General features: G+C 38.8%; 1 protein-coding gene across 3 annotated transcripts in view; it reads right to left on the bottom strand.

Moving 5' to 3' along the window:
* Positions 1–26,788, bottom strand: part of LOC124156618 (DNA topoisomerase 2-alpha) — a 112,215-nt gene that overhangs the window by 49,170 nt on the left and 36,257 nt on the right. For all 3 annotated transcript variants that reach the window (XM_046531263.1, XM_046531265.1, XM_046531264.1), the window contains 6 exons: positions 24,228–24,458; positions 23,837–24,084; positions 16,137–16,368; positions 15,520–15,722; positions 8,422–8,557; positions 7,642–7,799 (listed from right to left, as the gene is read on the bottom strand). In XM_046531263.1, coding sequence (XP_046387219.1) covers positions 7,642–7,799; positions 8,422–8,557; positions 15,520–15,722; positions 16,137–16,368; positions 23,837–24,084; positions 24,228–24,458 — 1,208 coding nt within the window. The remainder of the gene's footprint in view (positions 1–7,641; positions 7,800–8,421; positions 8,558–15,519; positions 15,723–16,136; positions 16,369–23,836; positions 24,085–24,227; positions 24,459–26,788) is intronic.

Raw genomic sequence — 26,788 nt, forward strand, 5'->3', positions numbered from 1 at the left:
GAGTGAAAGTGGTTATATTTGCAACATAGAAATATACACAGCCGAAGGAAAAAAATTAGAGGAAACCATGTCGACCCTTTTAGATCCGTATTTACACCGTTGGCATCATGTGTTCCAAGATAATTATTACAAATAGCTGAAAATCTTCTAGCGAAAAAAACTCGAGTTTGTGGAACCGTTCGTGCCAACAGGGGGCTTCCCACTGAATTTAGGCATGAAATAAAAAGTATGAAGAAAGGTGACTACACATTCTGTAGACGGGGGAAGTTCTGCTCCTTGCGTGGAAGGACAAGAGGGAGGTGAGGATGATTTCCACAATCCACAACTCGAGTATGGGCGAAGGAAAGCGAAACAGATGGACGGGGCATATACAGAAAAAACCGATTTGTATTTTGGAGTACAATAAGTACATGGGAGGTGTAGATAAAGCTGATATGTACTTGGCTTACTTTTCAGTACTTAGAAAAACAATGAAGTGGACAAAAAAAGTGGTGTTGTGGTTGATCAACTGTGCCCTATTTAACTCTTTTGTGGTATACAAAACATTGAACACATCTACCCGTTTGACCTTCAAAAAATTTGTTTTGGAAGTAGCCAAGGGCTGGGCTAAATGTGAGGAGGGAAGAAGTGCGTCTTCCAGCGATGATGACATGGAGGGCGATATAGGAAGGCCGACTCAGCGAGCGCCTAGGCAGGATAACCCAGCAAGGCTAGCAGGGGGAATGATGAAACACACTCTAGAGAAGATAGTGGGGCATGGGAAGAAGAAATATCCATCGCGGATGTGTCGAGTTTGTTCTGCTAATAAACTTAGGAAGGAAACTCGGTATATCTGTGGATTCTGCAAGGTTCCCCTGCACAAAGGAGCATGTTTCACCAAATACCATACAAAAACTAAGTACTAACACCTCTGGTAAGTAAAACGCTTCAAATTTTATTAAAATACGTTAAAAAGTAAAGATTTTATGAGTGTTTTCGTGAATCAGTGTCATTTAGGTTAAAGCTCCTTTAAATGCCCGGTCCTACCCGATGAGATTGGAATTAAATACCCGGTCTGCAGTGTGTTAACATGTCGGGAAGGTCGCGCAGGGTATTTCGTACAATCCTACTTAACCCTTTGCACTGCTGTGAACGCACCTCGCATGTTCGTAAGGCAGGCTGCTGTGAACGTACTTCGAAGACTACGTGACTACTTTTCGCCGAAGCACTTCGAAGGGTCCCTAATCCGGGACCCTTTCCTCGACGAGCTCACCCTGGCTGGCCCCTCTCTTCGACCCTCAGAGCAGGGGGCCTCCCTCCCTATAAGTGACCACTTTGACAGCATTTTGAAAACCTATCAATCAATGCCATCACCAAAAAATGATAGTTTGCATCGCACTCCTGCCAATCAGGCATTCAAATACTTCTCTGAACATTAAGATTCTTTGATATGGCTAACGAGTTAGGTCCCCAATTTCATTTCCATTTATGCAAGTGAGAAACTATTTTGGAAGCTGCGATGGAGAAGGGCAAAAAGAAAAAAAAATAACAGCTTTTTTAGTTATACCATTTCGTGTATATAATAGCCTTCCTGAATAAACAACTTAAATATCTTAAGTATTGGGCTCTATCGACCACCAACTTAATTTTCGGGCTACACGTAATGAAGACGCACTTCCAACTCGAACCATGAACTTCCTTCTCGCTCGCCTCCCCATTCTCCCATGCCAAGAGATCTTTCTCTCCAAAGCCTTTGTTTACTCACTCCTGTGGCCTTCTGCTGATCTTGCTGACACCCACCTTACACATCCCAAACCCCTCCTTCCCCAGCATTTCCCATTCACTCCCTCCCTAAGGTGACGGCGCTTGAGTGCGTCGTAAAAAAATACGGACTGACTGAGGCGGAGCTGAAGGGCCTTTCCCCACCCTTCTTTCTCCTGCCCCCTTCACCACTCCTTAAGCTGACCCCACTTCTTTCCTCAGGCAATCCCCATCCCACTCTAATTCACCCCACCCACTGGGAACGTTCTCCAAACTGTGGAGAAGGGCATGGATCATCTTCACCGGCAACGGTGGTAAGTTTTTAACTGGAGTGAGGCTGGAGAAGTATCTTCCACTATCGGGGAAACGGGGCCGTGCTTATAATTGTCTCTCTTCTTCTCTGCTGACTTTTCTATTTAAATTATTTTCTTTGCTCTTTCCACACTATATTTATTTACGATTATGCCACGCCTATTTTTTTGTGCTAAAACTAAGAAAATCTTTTCTATATGTCAATGATCCTTTGCATAACTTTCAGAACGGTGGAGGAAGGAACACGAAAACTAAATGAGGTGAAGGTACAGGTTTTTCCGTGTCATTTTTGGGAATTCACGCAAGTGAACCAATACTTCACACACGTTGAGAAATGATGAAACATCTCTTGTAGGAAAACAATCAATGCGGATAATAACGTTTCTCTCTTTATTTCTCCGATAATGGAAGATGTTTCTCCTGTTGTTTTCCGGTTGGAACCTTGCTCCTGTCGGCATAAAGGAAGAGAGACATACTATATGAACATAGCACCTCCCACCCGGTATGAAGAATATGGTCCTGATGAAGAATAAAGTCTTTCGTAGCAATGTCTGCAAAGATGATGGAGCACATTAGCCGGATGGAGAACTCAAACAGAAATTACTTCAAATATTCGCCAGAAGATAATCATATCCTACGTAATTTATGATCGTAACTGAATCTCAATGAAAATAACTACAGTGAGTCCTCGTTTAACGTCACTTACCCTTCCTGAAAAATGTGACGATAAACGAAATGACGTTAATCGAAGCATAATATCCCATAAGAAACAATGTTAAAAGTGAATATTGGCTCCTAGACCTCACAATTCCTAAGCGAAAAAATTTTAGCGTATCATATTTGGGCCATTTTTTACGATGGGAATGCCAAACTATGGCATAAATACGAGTCCCTGTCTTCATCGACGGCAATACCAGCAGCGACGTACATCCTTCTCCATTTTTGTATCTTCCCGCATTTGTTTTTTCGGCTTAGCTATGGTGGTCACCCGGTCGAGCGTGTTCCTGGGCATCATCATCGCTGAAACATCGTCGCAGTTACAGGAACCAAAATTATTGAGAACACGGCGAAAAAGTGACGACAAATACTCCGAGCTCTACACGGAAAAATTCCTAGAAATCACTTATCAGGTTCCAGAAAACCGTTAAGTCAAGTAAAATTTGCTAAAACTTTACTTGACATTTACGCATTTAACATTTGCGCACCTTCCTAAGAATTCATTTTGCAGAAAATTTGCTATAAACGTAGTCGAAATTGACAATAAACACACCGTTTTACACTTCGTTTAGACTGACTGTATTACTTGTATTACCGCCCACAAAACGAAAAACCTGCAACGCCCGCCGCTTCGCATTTTTTCTCGCGCGAAATTTAAAAGATCTGACCAGACCTGACGTTATCGCGAAGCAAAGGTGCGATAAACGAATCACGGTCTCAAAATTTTCGTGACGTTATCGCGAAATGACGTTAAACGGGGTGACGTAGAACGAGGACTCACTGTATTTGAAAAGATAGCACATTCAGCTGAAAATACGGAGTAACTCGAAATATTAACTTACGAAGGTTATTTTGGTAACGGGTTAAGGGCCTCGTTTTTATTTTTTTTCTCATCTGTGAGCAATAGAGGGCGACATAAATGGCGGTTAGGCCGGCTGGCACTAAAATTCAGTGGGTGTTGGAAACAAATATCTATCTTAGGCATACTTAATAGTTGCTATTCGCTCCTAACCACAAATTTATAACATTAAATTCTTATAATAAAGTTTGCAATTCATTATTTGAGTAGGTTTTCTAAACTGGTCAGGAATTTCTTAAGTGATCGTAGATATTAAAGTACGTACAAGAAATGGGAATTTCATGGTTCTATAATTATTTAACGATCTTTCACAGCATAAATCGATAACAAAAAGACTTTTCTTAGAATTCTACCGTGAATAACCACCTAAAACATTTAAATAAGGCCACTGAAGACAAAAAAGGGCTGAGGAAACAAAAGCGAACATTTTTTTGTGACTTATGAAAAAGGTTTGAAATTACGAAACTCAATTTTACGAAGTGCCAATTTTCCGGTCCCACAGACTTCGTATAATCGAGAGTTTACTGTACAGCAGACTCCAGGCTTAATTTTATCTGTGTTGCGGATTATCCATGCACGAGTTCTTTGATATTTTCCAAGATCTTTATTTTAAAAAAAAATCGGATGCAAAAGCACCACGTTGTATGCCTTTGAACCACTAATTAATTGCTACACTGGGATTATTATTCCCATTAGAATCCCCTTTTCAATAAATGAAATTTTATTCACTTGTTAACAAAGAATGTTTCAAGTTTACTTGGACGTCTGCTCCAGCATTGCATATGACAATCAGCGGCAGGAAGAGACTCTTGATAAATTTTAGAAGATTCTTCCACGGTTAAAATTGAGAGAAATGTTATCTACGATCTTTAATTGTATATTTCGTATTGCAAATGCACAATTATTGCCATGGCCTCGCATGCGGTTGAATACAGCCGAAGGAAACCAGATATTTCATCGCACTCAGGCATGTTTATGCTGTGACTTGTCAAGGTCAAACTGCAGAGGAATGGAACAGTAGAAGTTAAGGCAGCAGTGGAAGTAAAGATAGCATGGGTCTTAGCCATCTGCTTGCCTGTGTAAAGAATTTAAGTGCCCTACAGCACATCTTCTGATGTTGCACAGTGGTTTTGAAACATTCGTGCAAACCCTGTTTTCTGAATCCATGATCTCACAGCCACGGGTGCGTGGTTTCCAGAAACTGAGCAGCAGGAATATGAGAATAATCACGTTATCATGGCTAAAAAGATCGCAGTCGGAAAAAGAAAGCTCCTAATGGTTCCAGAAAGCATTCTAAAATGACAGACGATGTGCGTAAATAATAATAGATTGTTTGTTTTGCGTAATTATGAAAATTACAAGAAATAAAAGTGAAGTTTGGATTATTCGTGACATCTCTCCCCATCATTAGCCTGGAGTTTTCTGTACTGCCGAAATTTGAACTGTTCTGTACTTCTTCTTGAATATTGGTCCTTGCATATATTTGAGCTTTGGTCTTCATGAATATTGGTACAGTAGAAGATCAATATTTCAGAAATCTAAATAACAGAATGATCTAAACAATGGAAAGTTATCCCTTGTGTCTCAAAATTCATATTTTAAAAGTTGCATTAACGAAAATATGACTAACTAACAAGGGGAATACACGACCTCCGCATCGCCGATCGAGATATTACCTTACCTTCATTTTTTACAATTTTTAATTGCTTTTTTCTCGGAATTTTACGAGAAGTGCGTCGTCTCGCTTCGGCATATTACATTTGTACCCATAAACTACCGAATAGCAAAATTTGAGCTCGATCGGCGATGCGAAGGTCGTGTATTCCCCTTGTAAGTGGTTTTATTGCCGTCTTAGATACTGGCTGTCTTCACGCTAATCCCGAAAGTATTTTGCAGTTTCCTTCTACAAAATATTTCATTATGTGACTTGGGATACTCGGATGTGGTGATTCCGTGCAACAGAATTTACGGCATCATTATAAGTCGTCTATTCCTCAAACTTTCTGGACTTAATTAGGAGAGAAATGGAAGTAGGTTGAAGTTTACAATGTACGTGCCTCAAGCCCAAAATTACTTAAAATATATCGGAGGAGAACCATTTTAACCCCTCCTAATGGCCCTTGTTTGAAAGCTGGGATTGAGATAAGCAGCTCCAGGAGAGGAAGTAATAGGCAACCCTGCATAACACTCTCAAGTTAGTCGTAAGGCGGGCAACTCCCACTGTAAAACCCATAGCCTGAAAGGCCCCTATCCGTATGACTTACAATGGCTAGTCCATGATGATTGCTAATGAATGTAAATGCCAAGTACTTTTCCCAAAATACTCGTGTTCTCCACACTTAAAAGATAAGCTGCGACTGCAAATATTAAATGCAAAAGTTGAAATTCACAATCAGTTATTATTTACAGTAACGACGTGGGATTACCTCCAATCGCAGGATTTGATAATTGCCATTAAGTTTATGCTAGTGGCCGTGAAAATCGACAGGTGCTTGTTGAAAAATATGGAGGGGCAAATTATTAATGCTATAGTCGGATTGTAAGAATGCTGCGCCATTTTCCTTCCATTTACAGCTGGTCTCATCAAGATTATTTTCATGACTTTTACCTTCTCCCGTCACAAACGAAGGACTTTTTCAAATGTTTTGAATCTGTTTCAATCATATCTTTAATCAAAAATTTTATGAATTTGGTGGGTTTTTCTCCTTACATAAGCCTTTACTCAAAAAAGCATCATTTCCACTGAGGCCTATGCACGTTATGATAAAAAAGTATTTTCCGTGTTCCAGTGTTGCCTATATCCAGGCAGCTGATCTATTATTTTAAACTGGGACAAGCCACAGTGATAACTTTAACGGGGGGCACCCCCAATGCACAAATTGTGCAAAAAATCCACACAAAAAAAATAATTTGCCTTGAACGGGATCCCAGTCAAGGCGGATGAATTTTTCTGTGGATTTTTCACAAAGCTGATCTATTCTACGGAAATATTGTTTAACTGGAATGCGTCTGGTCCTAACCATTCCAAATTATCGATCTTCTACTGTATATTATTTCATTGGTCCAGGGGCATACATTATAGCCAGCTGATTCATCTCCACCACATGCCTCTCTCTCCCCATCCATATGAACACCAGATTTTCTTGGGTGCACATTGCTATGACAGTCTGAAATTATTCCAAACTGTGAATACACAGATTCCTTCCAATTATTACTGCTTATAATTGGCTTCATTGATTGCATGACAGCCCAAAAATTAATATTGTAATAGCTATTATTCAAAGCTTTATCAGACTTGGAATGCATTCAAGGATAGTCCTCTCGACTCTAATCAAACCCTTAAGGTTTTTTATTTTCCCCCAAAATGTACCCAGTCCCCTTCACTAGGTGCAGCACAACATTTAAGATGCATTTCACCTGGAGATGCTTTCTTTCATCTATCTGAAGATCAATCTCTCCCCACGAAGCCTATAAGAGCTGGGGGCAGAGTTTCTTTAAAGGTTTGCATCTTGATTTAGGAACGTTTTCTCCTCATTTACAATAGCACCATGAGGCAAATTCTGAAAGGCAACTGAACTTGAAAGGAACAAAAAAGGAATTGAACGTGCAAGTCTGAAGAGAATATAAGCCAAGTTGTGAGAACTGCAAAAACCAGCATTGCAGTCAGTATAATTTGTCATAATTTTCTTAGAAATGAAAGGTAAATTTATTATAAAATAATTATCTAAGAGAATCATAACGTTTTAAATCATGCCTGAGGACAGTATCTATGAATGGATATTGGTTCTAAATATACACCTAACTTAAGGTTTGTTCTATGGTGAATTATACAGCTACTATTTTTGCCTAGCAAGGGCAGTTAGTATAAAAATTGTCATTGTTCTAACAAATTGATGCCATGAGCCTCTGAGTATAAAAATGATTGCAAGCTATGGAAGCAACACCTCACACAATAGTATACATGATTTAAAGCATTTGCCGCAAAGTAATAATTATACCATTAAACCACTCACCTAGCTTGATTGGAGATTTTAGATGTTTCTGCTTGTAACATTCCTTCCAAGAAGTTCTTCCTTTTTTCATAAAACTTCAGCCTCACCTCAAAGTATTCCTTCAGGATTTCTTCAACTGATTCATATTTTTTCAAACATCCATTTGCATCAAAACACACCTGTAAAAATTCCAAGGCAAACACTTCAGTTCTAACAGTTCCAGTTTTAAAAGTTCAAGTTATTGCTACACACATTGAAAAATGCAATAAGATTTCATAATTTTTTCAAGTAAATACAAAATATGGACCTCTTGGACTCAAAAAAGGGTGAAGAAGCAGCACAAAGTCAGTTAGCTATTTTCGATCAAGATAATTTTTTATAAGGAAATTAAAATATTCTCACATCAAGAATGTAAACCTGTTTTTACCTGATTCCATCTCTCAGTAGGCCCTACCAAATAAAAATTAATCTAAGTGATGGAAAAAAATCCAGAAGTTCTGTAAAAAGGTTTTACAGCGCCCTCACATCAGTTGCATTAATGAGCATCATATTTTTTTGTGATAGTGACAGACCAAAGTGTCACTCACAATATAAAAACAGTAATTTTAAATTCCTACAAGAGCATATTTTAAACATGTTAAACATATTATTTTATGGGTAGCACTCATAAAAATGCAAGAAGAAAGATAAAACATACAATAATTAATATCAAAGAACAGCACTTGGAAAAAAGCCATCCTTCTTCAAAGAATCTAGACTTCTTCAATGAGTGATATGCATTGAGGAATTTATTCAACCCACCATTGACGTGAGACTTTGGACAGTTTGCAGCTTGAACACCTTGTGCAACCCTTCTTCTTCAGCTTTGGCTAGCTTCTCTTCGGTCATATGAACAACAAATCTCACTGTGGTATCAGAGTTGTACTCCTTGTAATCACTGAAATGGAAAATTGAGGAAACTTATGGTATTACAAAAGCACACAATACCAGTCATACAAAATATGTAGCAGATATTTTCAGCATATGATACCCATTCAAAAAACTTCAGCTTGAAGTAAGATGTGTAAGAAAGGCTTTCACCAAATTTTACCATTGAGAACGGCATAATTTTGCCCCCAGAGCAGTTTGAAGTTTCAACTTGAATTCCCTGCCAAAAACACATTTCTCGAGCAACACCATGTTGATGATGTGTGAACCTCATGATACTTGCATTGCTTGCATAGGGAGTGCATTGTAGTAAATGTTATTTTGAGTAAAAATAAATGGTAGATAATACGGATAATTTTAAATGAGTGGGAGGAAACCGCACGTATACTGTTGTGTGCTGAGATGCAAATCTACCTCTCGTAAAACACCAGAAAAGTATTTTTTGTGCCAAACGACCCACACCGGAGAAGGCGGTGGTATGACGCTGCACAGAGACAGCACATTCCCTCCGAAATAGGCTGTGAGGGCTATTTTAATGTCACTTCTGCTTATCAAAGAAATTTAGCTTCAATTACTCCTTTTGCTGTCTTTGGCCACACATCGCAAAGATTTTGTAGGTGCTTAAATATATATGAATTCAACGGGAAATGTTTCCTTTTAATTGAAAATTTATCATTCTGCTTCAACTCATGTTGGATTTAATGATTATTTCGAGGGCATTAACTGCATATTTGCCCCGGTTTTCACTCTTTGTTTTAATTAGAGATGTGCGAATAGTATCCGCGAATACTCGAATACTTTGAATTTCGCGTCATACACTGTCGCTCGCACGTCGTTGGTAGTTGACTCGGAAAAATGAGGAGAACTCTAGTCGTTTAGTGCATGCAGCACCATTTTAGGCAAGCTGACGAACTACATCAAATTCGCGGGTTAGAGCGGTGAAAAGAGTTTGACGTGGGGAACCGAAATTGATTGGGTGAAAAAAATCCGAAAATCCCAGGTGTCCCCCATCAGGAAAACCTCAGTTCCGTGTCATAGCAACATTGGCGTCCATCCATTCAGCGTTCGTCCCACCCCCTCTGACGATTTCCTCTTCCCCGAAATCAAACAAAAGGACCCGGCTCGTGCAGGGATCGTATTACGAAGACCTCAGCTTCGAAAAAAATATCAAGTTCCAGGAAATAATAGAATCGCGTTTCACCCTTCCCTCTTTCTCCCCACTGACCATTTTACCGCATCTATCTTTTGATAAAATGAGAGGTGGTGTTTGCCGTGTGTCCTTTGTGGCTAATAACGACAGGCACTTATTTTGAATCTTCCCCAGGAGATGAAACTACCATAGGGAGGAACTCAGTGCCGTGGGATAGTGACATTGGCGCATTTCCCACGATCTCCTATCCCCTTCCATTCAGCACTTGCCTCACCCACTCTGACGCTTTCCTCTTCTCCGAAATCAAACAAAAGATCCCAGCTCACGCAGGGATCGTATTACGAAGACTTTAGCTTCGAAAAAAATATCAAGTTACACGAGAACAATAAAAACGTGTCTCACGCCCTCCCCCCTCTACTTACCCACGGGCCTTTTTCTGCTTACCTGCTTTGAAGTTCCCCATTTCTGGAGGTTAACTGCTGCATGAGTCATCTACTAGCCCAAAAGTATTCTAACAATGACTTTCGGCAATAGGGAAGTGCACTAGTGTTTCAAATGCACCAAACACATTTTTTAAATTAGAGTTCAGAATAACATAATGTCGTAAAACCAAAGTTTAAATCCTAATAGTGAATACTTTATTCGAGATGACCGTCTGAAATATGGAAAAATTCAAAGGCCGCGAAAACGGGTGTCCATGTTGAATATTGGCCGTGACGTCACAAGGCAGTAGCAGAAGGCAGCTTCTACACCGTTTAGTTCTACCACTATTATTGCATAGAAAAATTACACAATTTGAGGGTATCCGTTTTTTGCTGTCATAAAATATCTTCAGAATATATATGTGGCTGCTTCTCTTTTGAGTAAACGACTTCATCATTGCGTAATATATTAATATTCATTTACGTGTCAACTTCAAGTTTGGAAAGAGTAGTACGAATAGCACATTGAATCTTTAATAAATGCATGATGGCATTTATTTTTCGCTGGGTATATTTTGACACAATGCCGTTTATCATGCCAAAACTTTTTTTGTAAGAACCGAGTCAAACTAATAAACCTATTTCAGACGTTTGCTGCAAGACTTATTCGTTGCGTATGTATTCACGCCGGCCGGAACGTTCGCCCTTCGCAACTAGAATCATGGGATGTTAGCCTTATTTCCGAGATGGCTGGTTGTTGCAATGGTTCGCTGTCCAGGATGGGTTCAAGAAAAGATAATCTTGGTTGGGAGAAGGAAAATTCCAACGATTTATAAATGGTATACCAAACTTTGATGTATTTATGGTTACTGAATTTTTGAATAAGGAGGACAGGTTCAACGCTTCATAGAAATGCGAGACGTTAAGGCTAACCAGGGGAGACCGCGTACCTTGCTGCGTCTTTTTCAATTAGGGCGTTAGTTAGGCTGTAATTAATTAATTTTCATGCGTTACTTTTTACAAGTTATATATATAAATGCAAAATGTCCACTATTTCATAGTGGGTCGGTTGGGGTAGTGGTAGCGTGCACGATTCATAGGGTAGATCTTACCCGAAGGACCGTGATTCAAGACTGCGTCATGGCATTATTTTTTGTTGTCTTCATTGTGATCATACGGCATCAAGTTTATCATTAATTATAATTGCAGCAATCATTGACATGAGACAATTTTTTTATCATCATTATGGCGTTTAGGTATTTTAGCAGTGTCATTACAAACGCAGAGATACGATGACTACAAGGGTTGGTGTGCGCTAAAATGTTAATTTTTTCTTTGCTTATACTGACCAACTTCCACATTAAAAATGAAAACCACTCTTGCAAGAGCACATACCATTAAAGGCTCGCGGCAAGCAACAATATGCGTACAGGCATACTTAATAAGAACACAAAGCGAATATAAAATGCCATATATCTCGAACACTTGTAATTCACATTACTCCAAAGGGAGTTTACTTACTCAGTACATACCTCAGTACCTTGTACTCAGTACCTACCAGTTTACCTCAGTAGCAGTGCTAAAAGAACCATTCTGAAATATAATTTCAACTAACAAATAGGATGAAATAAAAGTTGATAACCCTGGACCGGGCGCGCTGGCGTATAAAATACGTCAATCTTTGAAAACCAAGGATTTCGACATTGTACGTACATTCTGGGCTATAATGGTCTCGTGTATTCTTACAATGTACTTTGACTGCCTATATTGCGAGTTTTCAAAGTTCGAGGTATTGTAGCTAATTTTTTGGATCAGCAAGATGAACCCGTCACCAGTGGAGTACAAATTACGCCGCGCGACCTGCCGTGTACCTTTATATCTGTATCACCAATAAATGTACTAATTTCAACAAATAAAGATTAACTTTAACAAAAATCGTTTGTTATCATATATGCACATATCATGGGCAAAGTACGCATTGTGCCCGGTCGTGTAAAAAAACAGTCGCGCCATAATTCTTTAACCAAACTACTTTCAGTTCATAAATTACGTAGGTCTACGCGGAAGATGCTATATTTTGACTCAACACACTTTCTGATGTGACTGAGGTACCTATTAAGTAAATTATTATAATATAAATATCAATTTGATCTTACAATACCTTCAAATGATCTTCAAAACAGAATATCATCGATAGGTAAGAGTCAGGAGCAGCCTTGAACCATTTATTCCGTATAGCTTGTGCTTAAGGTACGGGAATGAATATCTTCTCCCGGCTTTTGTTTCGACGTCGAGATGAAATTTGGAACAAAAAATCATTTATAATTCTATTTTGAATTCATGTTTTCGGTACTAGACGACATTTTTAGGAAGCAAACTCCACCGATTCCCGGAAACTCTCGCCGCGCTAAAGAAGGCGACGGAATTCAGCGATACTCCACTGGTGACTACTGCCTTGTGACGTCACATCTCAATCAAGATGGAGGCACTGTGTTTCAGCGCAACATGAAATTTTCCGACTTTCAAAACGTTTTAAAGTGCATACCCCAGATGCAGAAAATAAAAGTGACTATACTAATGTTTCTTTTTTAGGCTAAACTTTCAAATTCAGCAATAAAAAAAAATTAGTGCACTTCCCTATTGATATTACACTTTTATTGGATTGAAATATTAGTAATGTGCGCGTAATTTAAAAAAGAATAAGACCAAACACGACGTATTTCTGACTTTATTTAAGCATTTTACACAGGAAAATAAATACCGGAGAGACGAAGAAATACGACGAAGGCTTAGCATTTTGGCGTAATGCTCAACTAGGGTGGTTTCCTATAATTTTTTTATTGCCTAAATCGAAATATTAATACTCCAGGAGTACGTATTTAACGCTTTTAGAGTTTTATAAGACGATATCTATTTTTCGCAATTAAATTAAAAGTGAAAATTTTCAAGCGCGCGAAAACGCGACGGGTAAGTATGAATGCCGGGAAAAACTCCGCGTGACGTCGTTCTAGTTCCTGCTGCCGCAAGTGAGGTGACCTTGGGGCGAGGCTCTGAGCGCTATTACGACGCAGGATGCTAGCAGGTAGCCGAGTACCATGCTAGCTGGTAGCGCTTGGCTTAAATAAGGATTATTAATACCTTATCAAACGAAGAAAACTTTCCGACCTTAGCCAGTTTTAATAAGTGATTATTAAGACATGTTTCCCTGAGCTCTGTGCCTCATGCATGCATTGGTAACCTCAGACGATGTAAAACTCCTATCCTCTCGTGTAGAAACTAGGTCCCTGTGATGTCACATGGAGTGGCATCGCATGGGCGCCAATCTGGCCTTTTTCAAATGAGGATAAAATTGACCATTGCCATTGGTCTAAACCGGTATTTCTAGAACCAAATAATTTGTATACAGTGAAACCTCTCTTAGCCACCACTCCTATCCAGCGACCACCCCTCCTAACGACCAGTCTTCTTCGGAACCGATTGTAATGCCCGTATTGTCAATGTATTTATTACCCCTATTCAAAGACCATCCCTCACCCCGACCAAAGACCACCACTACCACAGGAATTTCCCTCCATTAGGCGACCAAGGAATTCTACTAGCCTGCTAGGAAAGTCTACAGTGTAAGCAGCACCAGTTTATACCTGCACTTACCAGAACAATTTGGCCGTTGAGGATAATTACCCTCTTGTCACGGCAGCCGGAGTGGGTTCGTAGGCTTGACCCTCTCCGTAGGGGTTCTGTTTTGTATACAATGTATTTTCTTTTGCTCAAACATTTGTAAATTGTGAATCAGCGAGTCCTTTCGTGGGCAAAACTGCCACTTCATATTTAAGTCGTGGCAGTTTGCTTTGAGTGACGATATAAGAACAATCTCCGAGTACAAGATGTCGAAGAGAGTTATTCGAGAAATCTACTATTCGACCCATCCCTAGTTTTTATCTTGCGTATTAAAAGCTAACCACTGGGTCTTCAATGCAAACCAAATGAAATGTACAATAGAACAAGGTAACACATGATAATCTCCAATTTGTACTCCAGGAAATACTGCGATATCCTATAATTTACAAAAAGCAGAAGTAGCACAATTGACACTGGGAGGTATCGCCAGGTTAATAGTTTGAACTATCATTCATCGAAGCAGAAAAAGTGTCAGATAATACAACGTAATGCACGCCTCCTTTCGCCAGACTTCAAACTCCGCAAACACCAGCATGCCAATGCCAGGATGTTATGAACCATTTTTTTTTCTTAATTTTAAAAAGATGCATTACCAATAATAAAAGCATACTTAGCAATGGTAGTGATTACTACGATTATAAAAAACCTGTAAATAAGTAAAAAAACAAGAGAGAACAAGCTGAAAGAAATTATGAGAGACAGTCCCAAATCCTAAGCTTTCATTACCCCAGCTCTTAGCGTTGGCCGCTAGATTCAAATCATTGCATTTGTGTTTTTTTTTAGGACACTGCAGTCACAAAATTTTATCTGTAATAAGTATTATAATAACTAAGGGTGAAAACCGATGCAAGTATGCAGTACGCAAGAAATAATCATTATGCCCCACATAAATAGAAGCGGAATCATAAATTCGCCTTTATAAAATAATTTATCCCTCCGAGTGCATATATACACTCACAAGCAGAATTACATACGGTGATATCGTAAGGACATGCTGCAAGGCTAGATCCTTTGCCAGGGCAGTTAAATCAACAGTTGCTGCTACATCCTCGCCCATCCATTTCCACTGAGCTTGAAATTGAACTGCTCCACCTTTGCCAATGCATTAAATGAAGATTGACTACATCCCCAAGCAAGGAGGACAATTTGCAGTCCTTCATCGTGACTGATCGTACAAAAGAGTCAAGCCTAAGAGTCAACTCATACTGTGGTCAACTTCAATGTGTAAACATGAGTCTACACAGAATGATTATTAAAAAAATTTGCCAATAGAATTTTCCGATGTTTCTGAGCTTGGGCATGACACAAAAGTCTGAAAATTTCTTAACTTTTTCCACTGATTTCATATTTTCCCTCTGTCAATCCATCTTCATGCCACTCGGCGCACCTTCACATAGAAGATCAACTCAGTTGTCTCTTGTAAAACTTTATTCACAATGAAACACATACCTCAAGAACACCAAGAAAAATTGATGACCTGAGCCGATACTCGATATAAGACTCTTTCTCCACACTTTCCTCATTGTCAATAGAGATAATGGGAACATTCTTCAGCGCCCTCCAAGATTCATATTTCATAGAAACCCACTTAATCAAAGAATGCATTTAGAAATAAAGAAAAACGGTGATCTTATGCAAACAGTCAGGGTGGATGCCACCTTTAAAAAAGCTGCCTATAAAAAAGTCAGATGATGATTATTTTTAAAAAATGTTGATACATACGTGATCAATTGTGGTGTTTTATCATTTGCTCCATGAAGCATGGGCTCCAGAACTGTCTCCTTGTATGCTTGGGTCCAGGTGCCAATGGGCAATTCAGTAATTTCAAAAGAAGTGGGTCCAAGGATAGATATTTCACCAGCGATCATTACACGTTGATGAGCAAGTTCAGTTACTGTGCCTCGAAAGTTTTTATACCAAGGTTTCTGAGGAAAAATAAGAATTTAAATTGATTGCAAAGAACACGGCTACACAATAAATGATGACTAAAAGCACAAAAAAAGAAGTTCCAAGCAGAGTAAGCAAATGATATATGTAGAAACAAATTTTTAATGGCAATTTTCATGTTTCTGGTTCAATTGCAAGCAAGGTTTTCATAATTTGAACAACCTTATTTGATCACTTAAATATGTCTGTGTTATAGCACCAATTTAGGATCAGACATCTACAGAGAAAATGGAGGCAGGAGGGAAGGTGATGCATAACAACATGAAACAAGATGACAAATCAAGGAAAAATAAGAAGTTAAAATTTCTATACATTACTTGGAGGAAAACTTTTAAACAAGAATAAAAAAGAAAGTACACTGAAGTAGGTAACCAAAAGAAATGTGTACTTACCATGCTAACAATTTCTTCCCCATCTAAGAGTCTCTTAATATTGTCTATTATTTCTCGTGGGTTGTAATTAGGAATCTTAGTCATCCAGCCAGTACCAATACCATCAGCACCGTTCACTAACACCATTGGAATCACGGGGACATAATACTCAGGCTCTATCTTCTGATTGTCTTCATTTAAATGGTTCAGGAGAGCCTCGTCATGAGGGTGGAAGATAAGCCTCGCCAACGGACTGCATGCAATTATAATAAAAATTATTCAATACTATAAATTATTAAAACTAAAAATTACAGTCAAGAACCAAAATAGGCAAACAATACAAATCAGATACAATAAATGGAATCACTTTAAGTTATTCATGAAAACAGGTTTCACTATGTGCTGTCTATTACCATGTAGCTCTCCCTTATATGCAGCGTCGCTAACCTCAGCTTTTCAACTCAACTTCTTCATCATGTAAATGTAACCCTCCGATAAATAATGACTAAGGTAAAAACACCTACCCTGTTCACAGAGTATTTATAACCACTGACAGTTAACATTATGAGAATTGGAGAACTTGCAAGGTTTAACAACAGCCATTTCAACCGACACATCTTATAGTTAACCAATATTGTTCCATGATCTCTCCATTCTATTCGGGTATTCACCGGGTCTGTTGTGTTTTAGTGACAACAGTTTCCAAAATTGACGCCCCAACTTACTGGCTATCCAAATATCTAGCCCAATCACTCCAGGAATACGTTGGACGGGCTTCATCGCATGTGAAGAACTCATCCCATTTTATTGATATTCTTAATACGGTCTCCGTCACAGACGGAGACATCATAGCCAGCTTTGATGTGGTGTCTCTATTTACAAACGTCCCTATCCAAGAATCAGTAGATATCATCCGACGACTCATCTCTGAAGGCATCCCGAATGATTTTCCCAAATTAGTGGAATACTGTCTAAGGAATTCCTACTTCTTATGGAATGGAGAATTTTACAAACAAACCGAGGGGGCAGCTATGGGGTCGCCACTATCTCCAGTTGTAGCGAACCTTTTCATGGAGGATTTCGAAGAAAAGGCCATCGCGTCGTACGAAAAGAAACCATTGCTCTGGCTGAGATACGTTGACGACACGTTCATCATTTGGCCCCATGGCGCCGAAGAATTGCAGAAATTTCTACAGCATCACAACTCGCAGCACCACGCTATCAAATTCACCATGGAAATGGAACATGATGGTCAACTTCCCTTCCTGGATGTTTTGGTAAAAAGGAGAAGAAATGGGCTCCTAGGACACGCCATTCACAGAAAGAAGACGCATACTGACCACTACCTGAACGCTTCTTCGCATCACCACCCAGTGCAAAAAATCTCCTTGGTGGCAACACTAATACTAATCGCGCCTATGCCATCTCAGACACCGAGTCACTATCTGCGGATAAGAAGCATCTCATTGAAGTGTTGGTAAGGAATGGATACAGCAGTAGCATGGTGAATAGAAGATTTGTGGAGCAGGAGAACAAGGACGCAGTCCCGAAAAGGACCTCTGAGGAAGAGCGCCGGCCGGATCCAGAAGCATACGCCACAATTCCCTTTGTGACGGGTACATCAGAAAAGATTGCCAGATTGCTCAGAAAGCACAACGTAATAACACGTTTCAATTGCGTGTCAAAGATATCAGACATACTATACGGAGCGAAGGACAAACTCCAAATGGACCTTTACGAGGGAATATATCGAGTGCCTTGTTCATGCGGTAAATATTACATCGGCGAGACTTGCAGATCAATGAAAGTCCGATTGCAGGAACATCAAAGGGCTACTAAAAACAAGCAGCACCAACTCTCAGCCATATCTGAGCTTGCTTGGAGTGAACCTGGACACAACATGATCTTTGAAGACGCCAGGATAATAGCTAAAGAAAATAAATACTTCCCTCGCCTGATCAGAGAAGCTATTGAGATAGCAAAAACGCCGGCGAATTTCCACAGGGATCAAGGCTACAGCATGCATATCGCATGGAGGAGGATTCTTCGACCATCAACAATGAGTGATGGACAACCGACCAATGAGAGAGCAGCAGCGGGTCAGGAGCCGCCGCCGCCTATATAAGGAGGAAAATTTTATGCCTATAAAAGGCGGAAAAATTTTCCGAGTTTCCTCACCTTCGACCTGAAGACGCTGACTGCAATGTCAGCGAAACTGTTGTCACTAAAACACAACAGACACGGTGAAAACCCAAATAGAATGGAGAGATCATCTAATCAACGCCGCGAAAATCTTCAAACCTACAATATACATTTCTAATAAAGGATCGACCCTTTTTTATTGAACTGCGGTGAATCAAAGACAGGGCATAGTTCCAAATGCAGCTTTCCGCATGCCATTTTGTGAGAAGGTGTGTGACGTGACATATATGCCGTTGGGTTCCGATTTTGTTGTTTGCTATAGTTTCTGAGTGGGAGTTACCGGAGTTCTTTTAGCCGTCCAAAGTTCTTCCTGTGGTTTTCCTTTGTGGTTCCCCCTATTTCACTTAAGAGTATTCTAGAAAATTTTCTTGTGGGATATTAATATTAATTACTATTATCACTGGCTTATTTATCCAAATGGATGAGGAATACATTCTTGCAGACTCAGATAATCGGCCTGAAGTTGACCATCTTGTGATGTGATAGAGTACTTAAGGAGCTGCGACGAGTACATGTCAGCTGAAATTGGAAATGTCTAGTGATCATCCTAGTCATTTCTGTTATTTACGTGATAGTGGAAGTATGATTTTATTTATTTAGATGCATATGAATCCCAGTTTTCCACAATATACACTCAATCTTCCTCCTCGTGGCCTTCTGCCACAGTAAATGCATCTTTCTTTTATCGGATAAATGAAGAAAACTTTTACCGGTGCAATAAAAGTTGTACTTTGACGTCCAGGAACAAACCTAAATAATAAAGAGTACTACTTATGACTGAACGCAGCCGAAAATGCACATGCATCCACCACCATTAATAAGATCTCAAAGTAAACAGTTATATGTTAGCATTTTCCACAGAAAATTCAAGTAAATAAACTCCATAAATCTATTGATCATCCAAAAAGTGGAACTGACCCAAGCTTAGTTTATTAATTGATGAACCATGGAACAAGTAACAAGAACAACAATGAGGAACTTGCATGGGTCGTAGATTGCTCTAAAAACTATTTTTAATAAATCAAATGGATACATTAGCTCGCAAAAATACCTTCAGTTTCTCCATTCAACATCAAAAGAAATAAAAAAATTGCATTTAAAATCGAGAAAAATTTCTCTGAGCCGACCACTGCGCGAAGACACCCGAGCGTTGCCGAGGCCAGGCGTGACGTCATAGGTGCCTAAACAACCGTAGGGAGTAGGGAAATACGCTGAGCGCATGGTGTAAAATTTGTTTTGAGGGAGTATTTAGCCGCTCATCGTCACTTTATTTTGTTCTGTTATTCTTGGGCAAGTTTTCCTATTGCTATTGTGCCTAGATTATTACTTGGGATATTAATAATGCGGCATCGGGATGATGAAGTACAAGCGTTTCACTTCGTATGTTTTAGTGATCGGAAAAATGGATGATAACGTTGCCACTCGTTCGAATAGTACACCTGAAATTCATCTACATCTACATAATGCCCCGCAAGCCGCCTAAAAGGCGTGTGGCATGGGGTGTTAGGACACCAGCCTTTTTTTAGGACACCAAAAATTGATGCCACGACCCTCATGGAATTTGTTAAGACAAATTATTGCTATACATCGACGGCAAATCGAGTTGTAAAAGAAACTTTTAATACTGGAGGATAACGATCGTAAGCTGTGCTGTTGACATTAGAGTAAGCTGTGTTGTTGAATTTCGCAACACCGAATTATCGGATAAGGTAGTCCTATCCGTCCTACGGTACGAATTCACTGCAAAACAGTCTGTACACAATCCACATGTGAGATCGCGAATCGGTTCCGCTGCCAACACACACACAAGCTATAACCTATTTCAATAATATAGGTAAATCCATAAACAATATACTAGCATATACCATAAAAATATAGTGGGAAATAGGCAAATACTCTTATCAAAAACTGGATGTCACTGTCACATTCTTATATTCATCACGTACAACTTACAATAACAGAACTCGTTATGATGAAAACAACTATTTATTCACTGATTTAAACCCTTAAATTAGCCCACACAAGTGACTTTTCTCACTACTATTCGTTGAAATAATGGAATAACAAACTTCACTCACAGTTTTTATTTCAATAGCGTTATCGTGAAATGTCATATCTACGGTGAACAACGGAGATTAGCACGCCACTGACAATTTTTACACTACTGTTAGACATTTATCGATAGCGTAATAGCACTTTTTACAATTCAATCACGATGGAACACTGATAACTCTTGGCCGATATTTTTCAACCTTGTCAAACTTTGTGCATTACAACCACTGGCACTGTGATTATTAGCAGTAGCTTAACGGGAGATGTCACGTTGAAAATAACACTATTTTGGCACAAAAATGTTCCTAGATGTCTCCAATCAGCGAGCAAAAGTTGCATTAACTGGAATTCACCCCATAACACAAGCACATACAGTCCTAAACGACGAATTCTCCTGTACCTACGAATAAACGGATGAAGTTATTGTATATAAAAGCTAAGCGGGCATTAGTAAACATCAAAATCGTTCTAATTACATACTTAAATGAATGATATGCCGTCGATAACATCAACTTACAATTAACGTATCCCCCTTCCAATGGCCGTGGCTCAGACTCCTACAACGATTTTATTTAGGTACTAGCTGACCCGACAGACTTCGTCCTGTCAAAAAAATTTGTAATGTGGCAGTGTTTTGTTCCTACCTTTTTTATATTCTTTGCAAAAAATTATCCTGAACAGAACCGTCACCCTGGTAATAATTCGGTGTGAATTAAAAATAATTAAATAAAACACTATAAGCATTTAAAAGTAAGTAATTTTAATCATGTAAATCATAATTATTAACAAAAAAATCAGTTCTATTTTCATTGTAGTGCTTTGTGATAAACGATGTTTTTTGTTTGATTACCTGGCGCATAGACAAACAAATCTGATGGTTTTCCAATACGGGAACAGGCAACATACAATTGACCATGTGAGAAACATGGGTTTTCCAAATTAATACCACAAACACTTAATGATTGCCCCTGGGACTTGTTTATGGTCATGGCAAAAGCAAGCCGCACTGGAAACTGTAGTCGTTTAAACTCAAATGGCACATCAGTCGGAATCATTGGGATGCGCGGTATGAGAACATCTTCTCCTTCATACTTTCCTTTCAATATAGTTGCTCCTATCACGTTGTTTAGTAGTTTTTTTTATCGCTAACCGTGTGCCGTTGCAAAGGCGCGGTTGGTTGATATTTCGCAACATTATAATTACCGATCCAACCTTTAATTGAAGATTGTGAGGTGGCAATCCTGGCAAATCCAGCGAGTTTAAAAATTCCGGTGGATAGTTAACTACATCGTCTTGGTTAGTTGCCGAATCAACTGATTTATATATCCTCGATTCGCCTGTAATTTGTTCTTGAATTTTGAAATTTGATTCATTTACATCAATGTTTTTGGCTGCCAATATAGCTCGTTCGCTTAACCAATCATGGTTTCTGTAATTTTGAGCAACATCTGGAAATACCTTCTGAATGAGTTCTTCTTTTGATTGAGTTAAATGGCAAAAACTTTTGAGGAAAGTTAATGCATCCAGTCAACATGTCAATAGGAAAATTGCCATTACCAATGTCAATGAGTTGTTTAGAGAATATGTTTCCAGATTGGTCATTTTGCAACTCAACACGCATATTCTTGCTTAAATGAAGTACTTTGACATATTTCCACAAATTGGATGACTTTAGACATGCGTTGAGTTCATCAGCTGGCGTTGATCGTGGAATCACTGGCAATGTTTGACGAAAATCTCCTGCTAATAAAATCATTGCACCACCAAATCGGTTCTGATTGCTCCGTAGATCTTTTAAGGTTCTGTCTAAAGCCTCCAAAAAATTTTTATATGAGTACAATGGCTCTGGTGGTGGATTCAATGGTATTAATTTCACTTTACCATTTGCGCAACTCAATCCATTGGCTTCGTTTTTGTATTTTAATGCTTTACAATGTGAGCAAACCGAGTTCATAGAACCAATAACAACACATTGGTAGTTACTGTAGTCAATTGACACATCGTAACTGAAAGCAGCTCGATTCAAATTTGCGCGATTATTACTTGAAAGTCGTGCTCGCGCTTCACGTGTTTGTGATATCCTAATTCTTTCATGTTCATTTCGGTCGTCACGTTCTTGTGCAGTACGATTAGATCGGTAATTAGCTTGGTTTGTAGCATTTCGTGTTCTTCTACTTAAATTGCCTCGTCTTATAGGAGGCATTATTAAAATATTGTGTCACATGCAATAACTTTTTTTTCATAGGTAGATAAAACACTGCAAACAAAACAAAAGCACACTCAGTAGAGTATAACAGAAAATCCAAGAAAAACAACACCGGCAAAGGCGGCAAATCGACATTGACAGTTGTTTTTTTAATTTGTTTTTTTTTAAATCTGATATGACTTGAAGTCAAATCCTTTAAAGCCATACCAATGTTTTTTTTGTCGCCTGCCGAAAGTAAAACAAAAGAAATAATATCGCGAATCTAACCAAGTTGTTATTATTATATTTTGTGACTATTCAATTTGGTCGGGTCCGCGATCACTTTTTTTTAGTTTCGGAACGCGACATTAAATCCTCCAACGACTTATTCTGTGCTTCAACGCACACACGCACACTGTTTTGATAGATATGATTGAATTTGAACTTTGTATAGCGGTAAGAAAGTGCAAATTTACTTTTTGACGTTAGGAACACACCTACATTTCTTAGATAACAGTGAGTGCTTGTAATTTAATATGAACTTTATATAATAGCAATAAAGCTCAAATTGATTCTACGTTTTAGTTAGAAAACGTTTGTATGTGAAAAAGAAAAGGGCTGTTTTTAGGGTTTTCCCGGCAATTATTCGATTTTTTCTCGCCGTAAGAACCATCCTTGCACTTCAACGAACATTTTAAAAAAAGAATTGGCCAAATTGGTCCAGGCGTTGTTGAGTTATGCGCTTACCAACACATTTTGCGATTCATTTTTATATATAAGATTATAAAATTTTTGGTTTAACTGCTCCAGTTTTATATTTTATGCCCTTACTCAGATATTAATATTATAAATAATGCAAAATATGAGGGCTTCCAAGCCTCTATCGTCAGATATTTATCTTTAAATATAAAATAATCAACACGTCTATCAAACGAAGCTCTCATAACTGCTGGCAACTATTACAAACAATCACAACAATAGCTTCGCTTGATGTTTAGGCACCTTTGACGTCATCGAGGCTTCGTCGGCAGTGGCTTGGGGGGTGAGGGAGTTTTTCCCGCGCTTTAAAATTCGTTATATTTATCATTAAATATCTCGCGAAGGAAAACTCAGATTTACATGCGGTTTTCTTTGTTGTATTCAGAAAATAATTTTCTGTCCGCCTGTGGAATAAAAAAAATTCATGCAAGTTCCCCATTGATGAAACATGGAACAACATGCTGTCCTCCTGCTACATGACACAGTACATAATTAGACAAAGAGTCAGTGGGGTAATACTCACCTTAGCATGGTGAAAATATACCTGGGGCTGGCAGCATCTTTACCACCTTGCAACCTTGATCCAAATTGACCAATAGGCTGCAATATGTTAATGTTATTGCTACCAACAAAGTTTTGAGCCAAATTGATAATGGTGGACATGAGAGAAACTTCACCATGGTGATAAGCTGAGTGTTCTGCCACTGAGCCAGCCAATTGAGCAACTTTTATTTCCCGTTTATCATTCCGTTTCAGGCAAGTGAAGACAACCTAGAAACAAAGAAAAAAATTCAGCTTTTGACCATTGAATAATAATAATGTCGTCTTTATTTTAACAAGCGCATTGAATAGATGCTCAACACCCTGACACACGAGGGAGAATTGAATCACACACCATTGAACTCATGCCTTACCTTTCTTTGGCCAGGTTTCAATCCATCCACCAAGCAAGGCAAAGAGCGCACATTATCCAGGTTACTGAAAAGAACCAACTCCTTGTTCACAAAGTCGGAGTAAGTGACTACTTTGGTGTCCGACTGGTAGAGGAAAGTGGCACTCAGGCCCAGCTCTCGCCTTCGCTTGGAGTCCTCCATCCAAGTAGTCAACCACTCCTTTCGTTGGTCAACACACTTCTTACTGAAAGCCTAAAAGATGAATTGAGAGGCTATTGAATGGGTCGAATGTGGGGCCATTAAACAAATCCTACTCCAGAAACCCATTAACACATAATATGAACAGCTATTCTCTATACATATAGAAACTAAGTCAAAAATCGTGTTAGTTACACCATTCATGAATTAGAACGGCCGAACCAATTTGAATGATATTTGGGTTTTTTGAATTTGCCTCAGCCCTGGACAACAGAATAACGGGGGTGAGAACATATTTGTGTCACGAGTGTTCGAGTACTGGGTCCATAAGTGGTTTAATGCACGAAAGAAATACTCACAATGCCGTTTTAATGGGTGAAATATGTGGGAGTACGCTCATTTGCCCTCAACAAATACTTTCGATCGTAATAGTAACCACGATGATAAAAGCTTCGGGAGATAGTTTTGAATTTCATGATTTACGCAATGGAGAGAAATATAAAATTAATGAGAGATGAATATGTGAAATACAGCCGATATTTCGTATTTTGGCCCTTAACGCTAGTATTGAAGATCCTCCATTTCTGATTATCAACATTTGAATGCTAACAACTTGAAAAAATTAAAAACTACATTTTTGGAAAATAAACAGACTGAGACTTATTAATTTGACAATCTGAATGAATATTTCTCAAATACTGAAGTATTCGAATTTCACTGATAGCTTATTTCTATCAATTTTATCAGTGTTCAATTGGAGGAAAGTTTTAAACAAACAAAACTTCTTGATTACAATAAAAACATAAATACCGTTAAGAAACATGAATTAAGGAACGAACCGAATACATCATTGAATATGTTGTAACAAAAGAAGTCCTAGTTTTAAAATAATTGTTGAAATTAATTTTATTTTAGTACTGTTAAAATTGTCTCACTCACCGTAGCCAATTGATTTCGTATAATGTCAGCAACTACTTAGAAGAAGATTCGAAGAAAATCGTATTTAATAGGATTAGATCGTTATTTCCAAGTTACTATACAGAGATAGTATAAATCATTATAAATCGAATTCAAAGGGGAAAACGGAGGTATACAGTGGAACCTCGATTTATCGTTTTTCAGGGGGATGGATGAAAAAAACGATGAATGCGGGAAAACGATCAATGCGGGATTGTTTGTCCGGGTTGCCTATGTCCCAGGAAACGCTGGATTTTTGCGAATTATGACATTCAATAATGGACTCAAAAAAGATTTCAGCTGATTACAGGAATATTATTCCTTTATCGAAGCACATATGTCATATTGTTGATTCGGATTATATCTCTTTCAAATATCCTGAAGGAACACGCCGCCTTGCTAAAAAAATGTTTCGCTCCACTCGGAATTTTCACTGCTATTATGCATTTCTGTTCGACGTAAAAATTCTGATCCATCAAATGCCATTTCAAGTACACGTATTTACGAGAGAAATGTGCGTGTTATGCCTCAAACAGCTGATTTCGCCGTCGCAGGGATTGGCTAAAGGATGTATCAAGAAGGCCAAAAATAGTTAATTATTTGAAACGTTCCTTTCTTGCAATTAAATTTTTAATATGATTGAGGCAATGTGGCGTCAATCGTCAGCGGCACGCCCACCTGATCCTCGGCTTCATCCCACTTCTTGTTTTCACCAGGGATCTCGCTCTACCCCCACCCCTGCCGTCATGTGCTAGCGGACATACCGAGGCATGCTGTAATATTCACGCATTTCTAGCCCGGATTTTCTTCGTCTTCAATTATTTTCAGTCTATCTTTTAAAGTTCTCACTTGTGTCTTCGGAATGGCCATGGTCCGAAGACGAAAAAGAATAAAACTAATAAAAATGAAACCGGACTCTTATTGAACCCACACGGAAAACACTCGCCGGTTTTAAGTCAACCCACCCTGGAAAGTACGGAACCACTCGTACGAGGTGAAGTTAGGCACTAATGCTATCGCGTACGGCGTAAGCAGAGCTTACTGCAGAGGGTGAAGCATGACCATATGACTGCGCAATTAAATTTTTTATCCTATAGAGAAGGCAACTTACCCACTCATTTCTAACAATAAGTAGCGTAGCTCTAGATGAGCAGATGAATTCAGATTGCTAGGAGGGAGAAACCAAAATATCCTGAGAAGACATCGCTTCGTTAGCACCTCAGACAGGTGAGACTTGTAGCATAACTCGTAAATTGTAACCAGACGCACTGTTTTCGAAAAAAAATCCGCTTCAACTGCCGTGAAGCTCACTATCAGCTGCGAGGATATCGATATTCGACAGAAATCACCATCTTATTATACCAAGTATTTTCTTGCTTAAAATGGTTAATTAACGTTAGAAATACGTCGTGTTTGGTATCATTCTT

Source organism: Ischnura elegans, chromosome 3 (assembly GCF_921293095.1).
Source record: "Ischnura elegans chromosome 3, ioIscEleg1.1, whole genome shotgun sequence".
Classification (NCBI taxonomy): domain Eukaryota; kingdom Metazoa; phylum Arthropoda; class Insecta; order Odonata; family Coenagrionidae; genus Ischnura; species Ischnura elegans.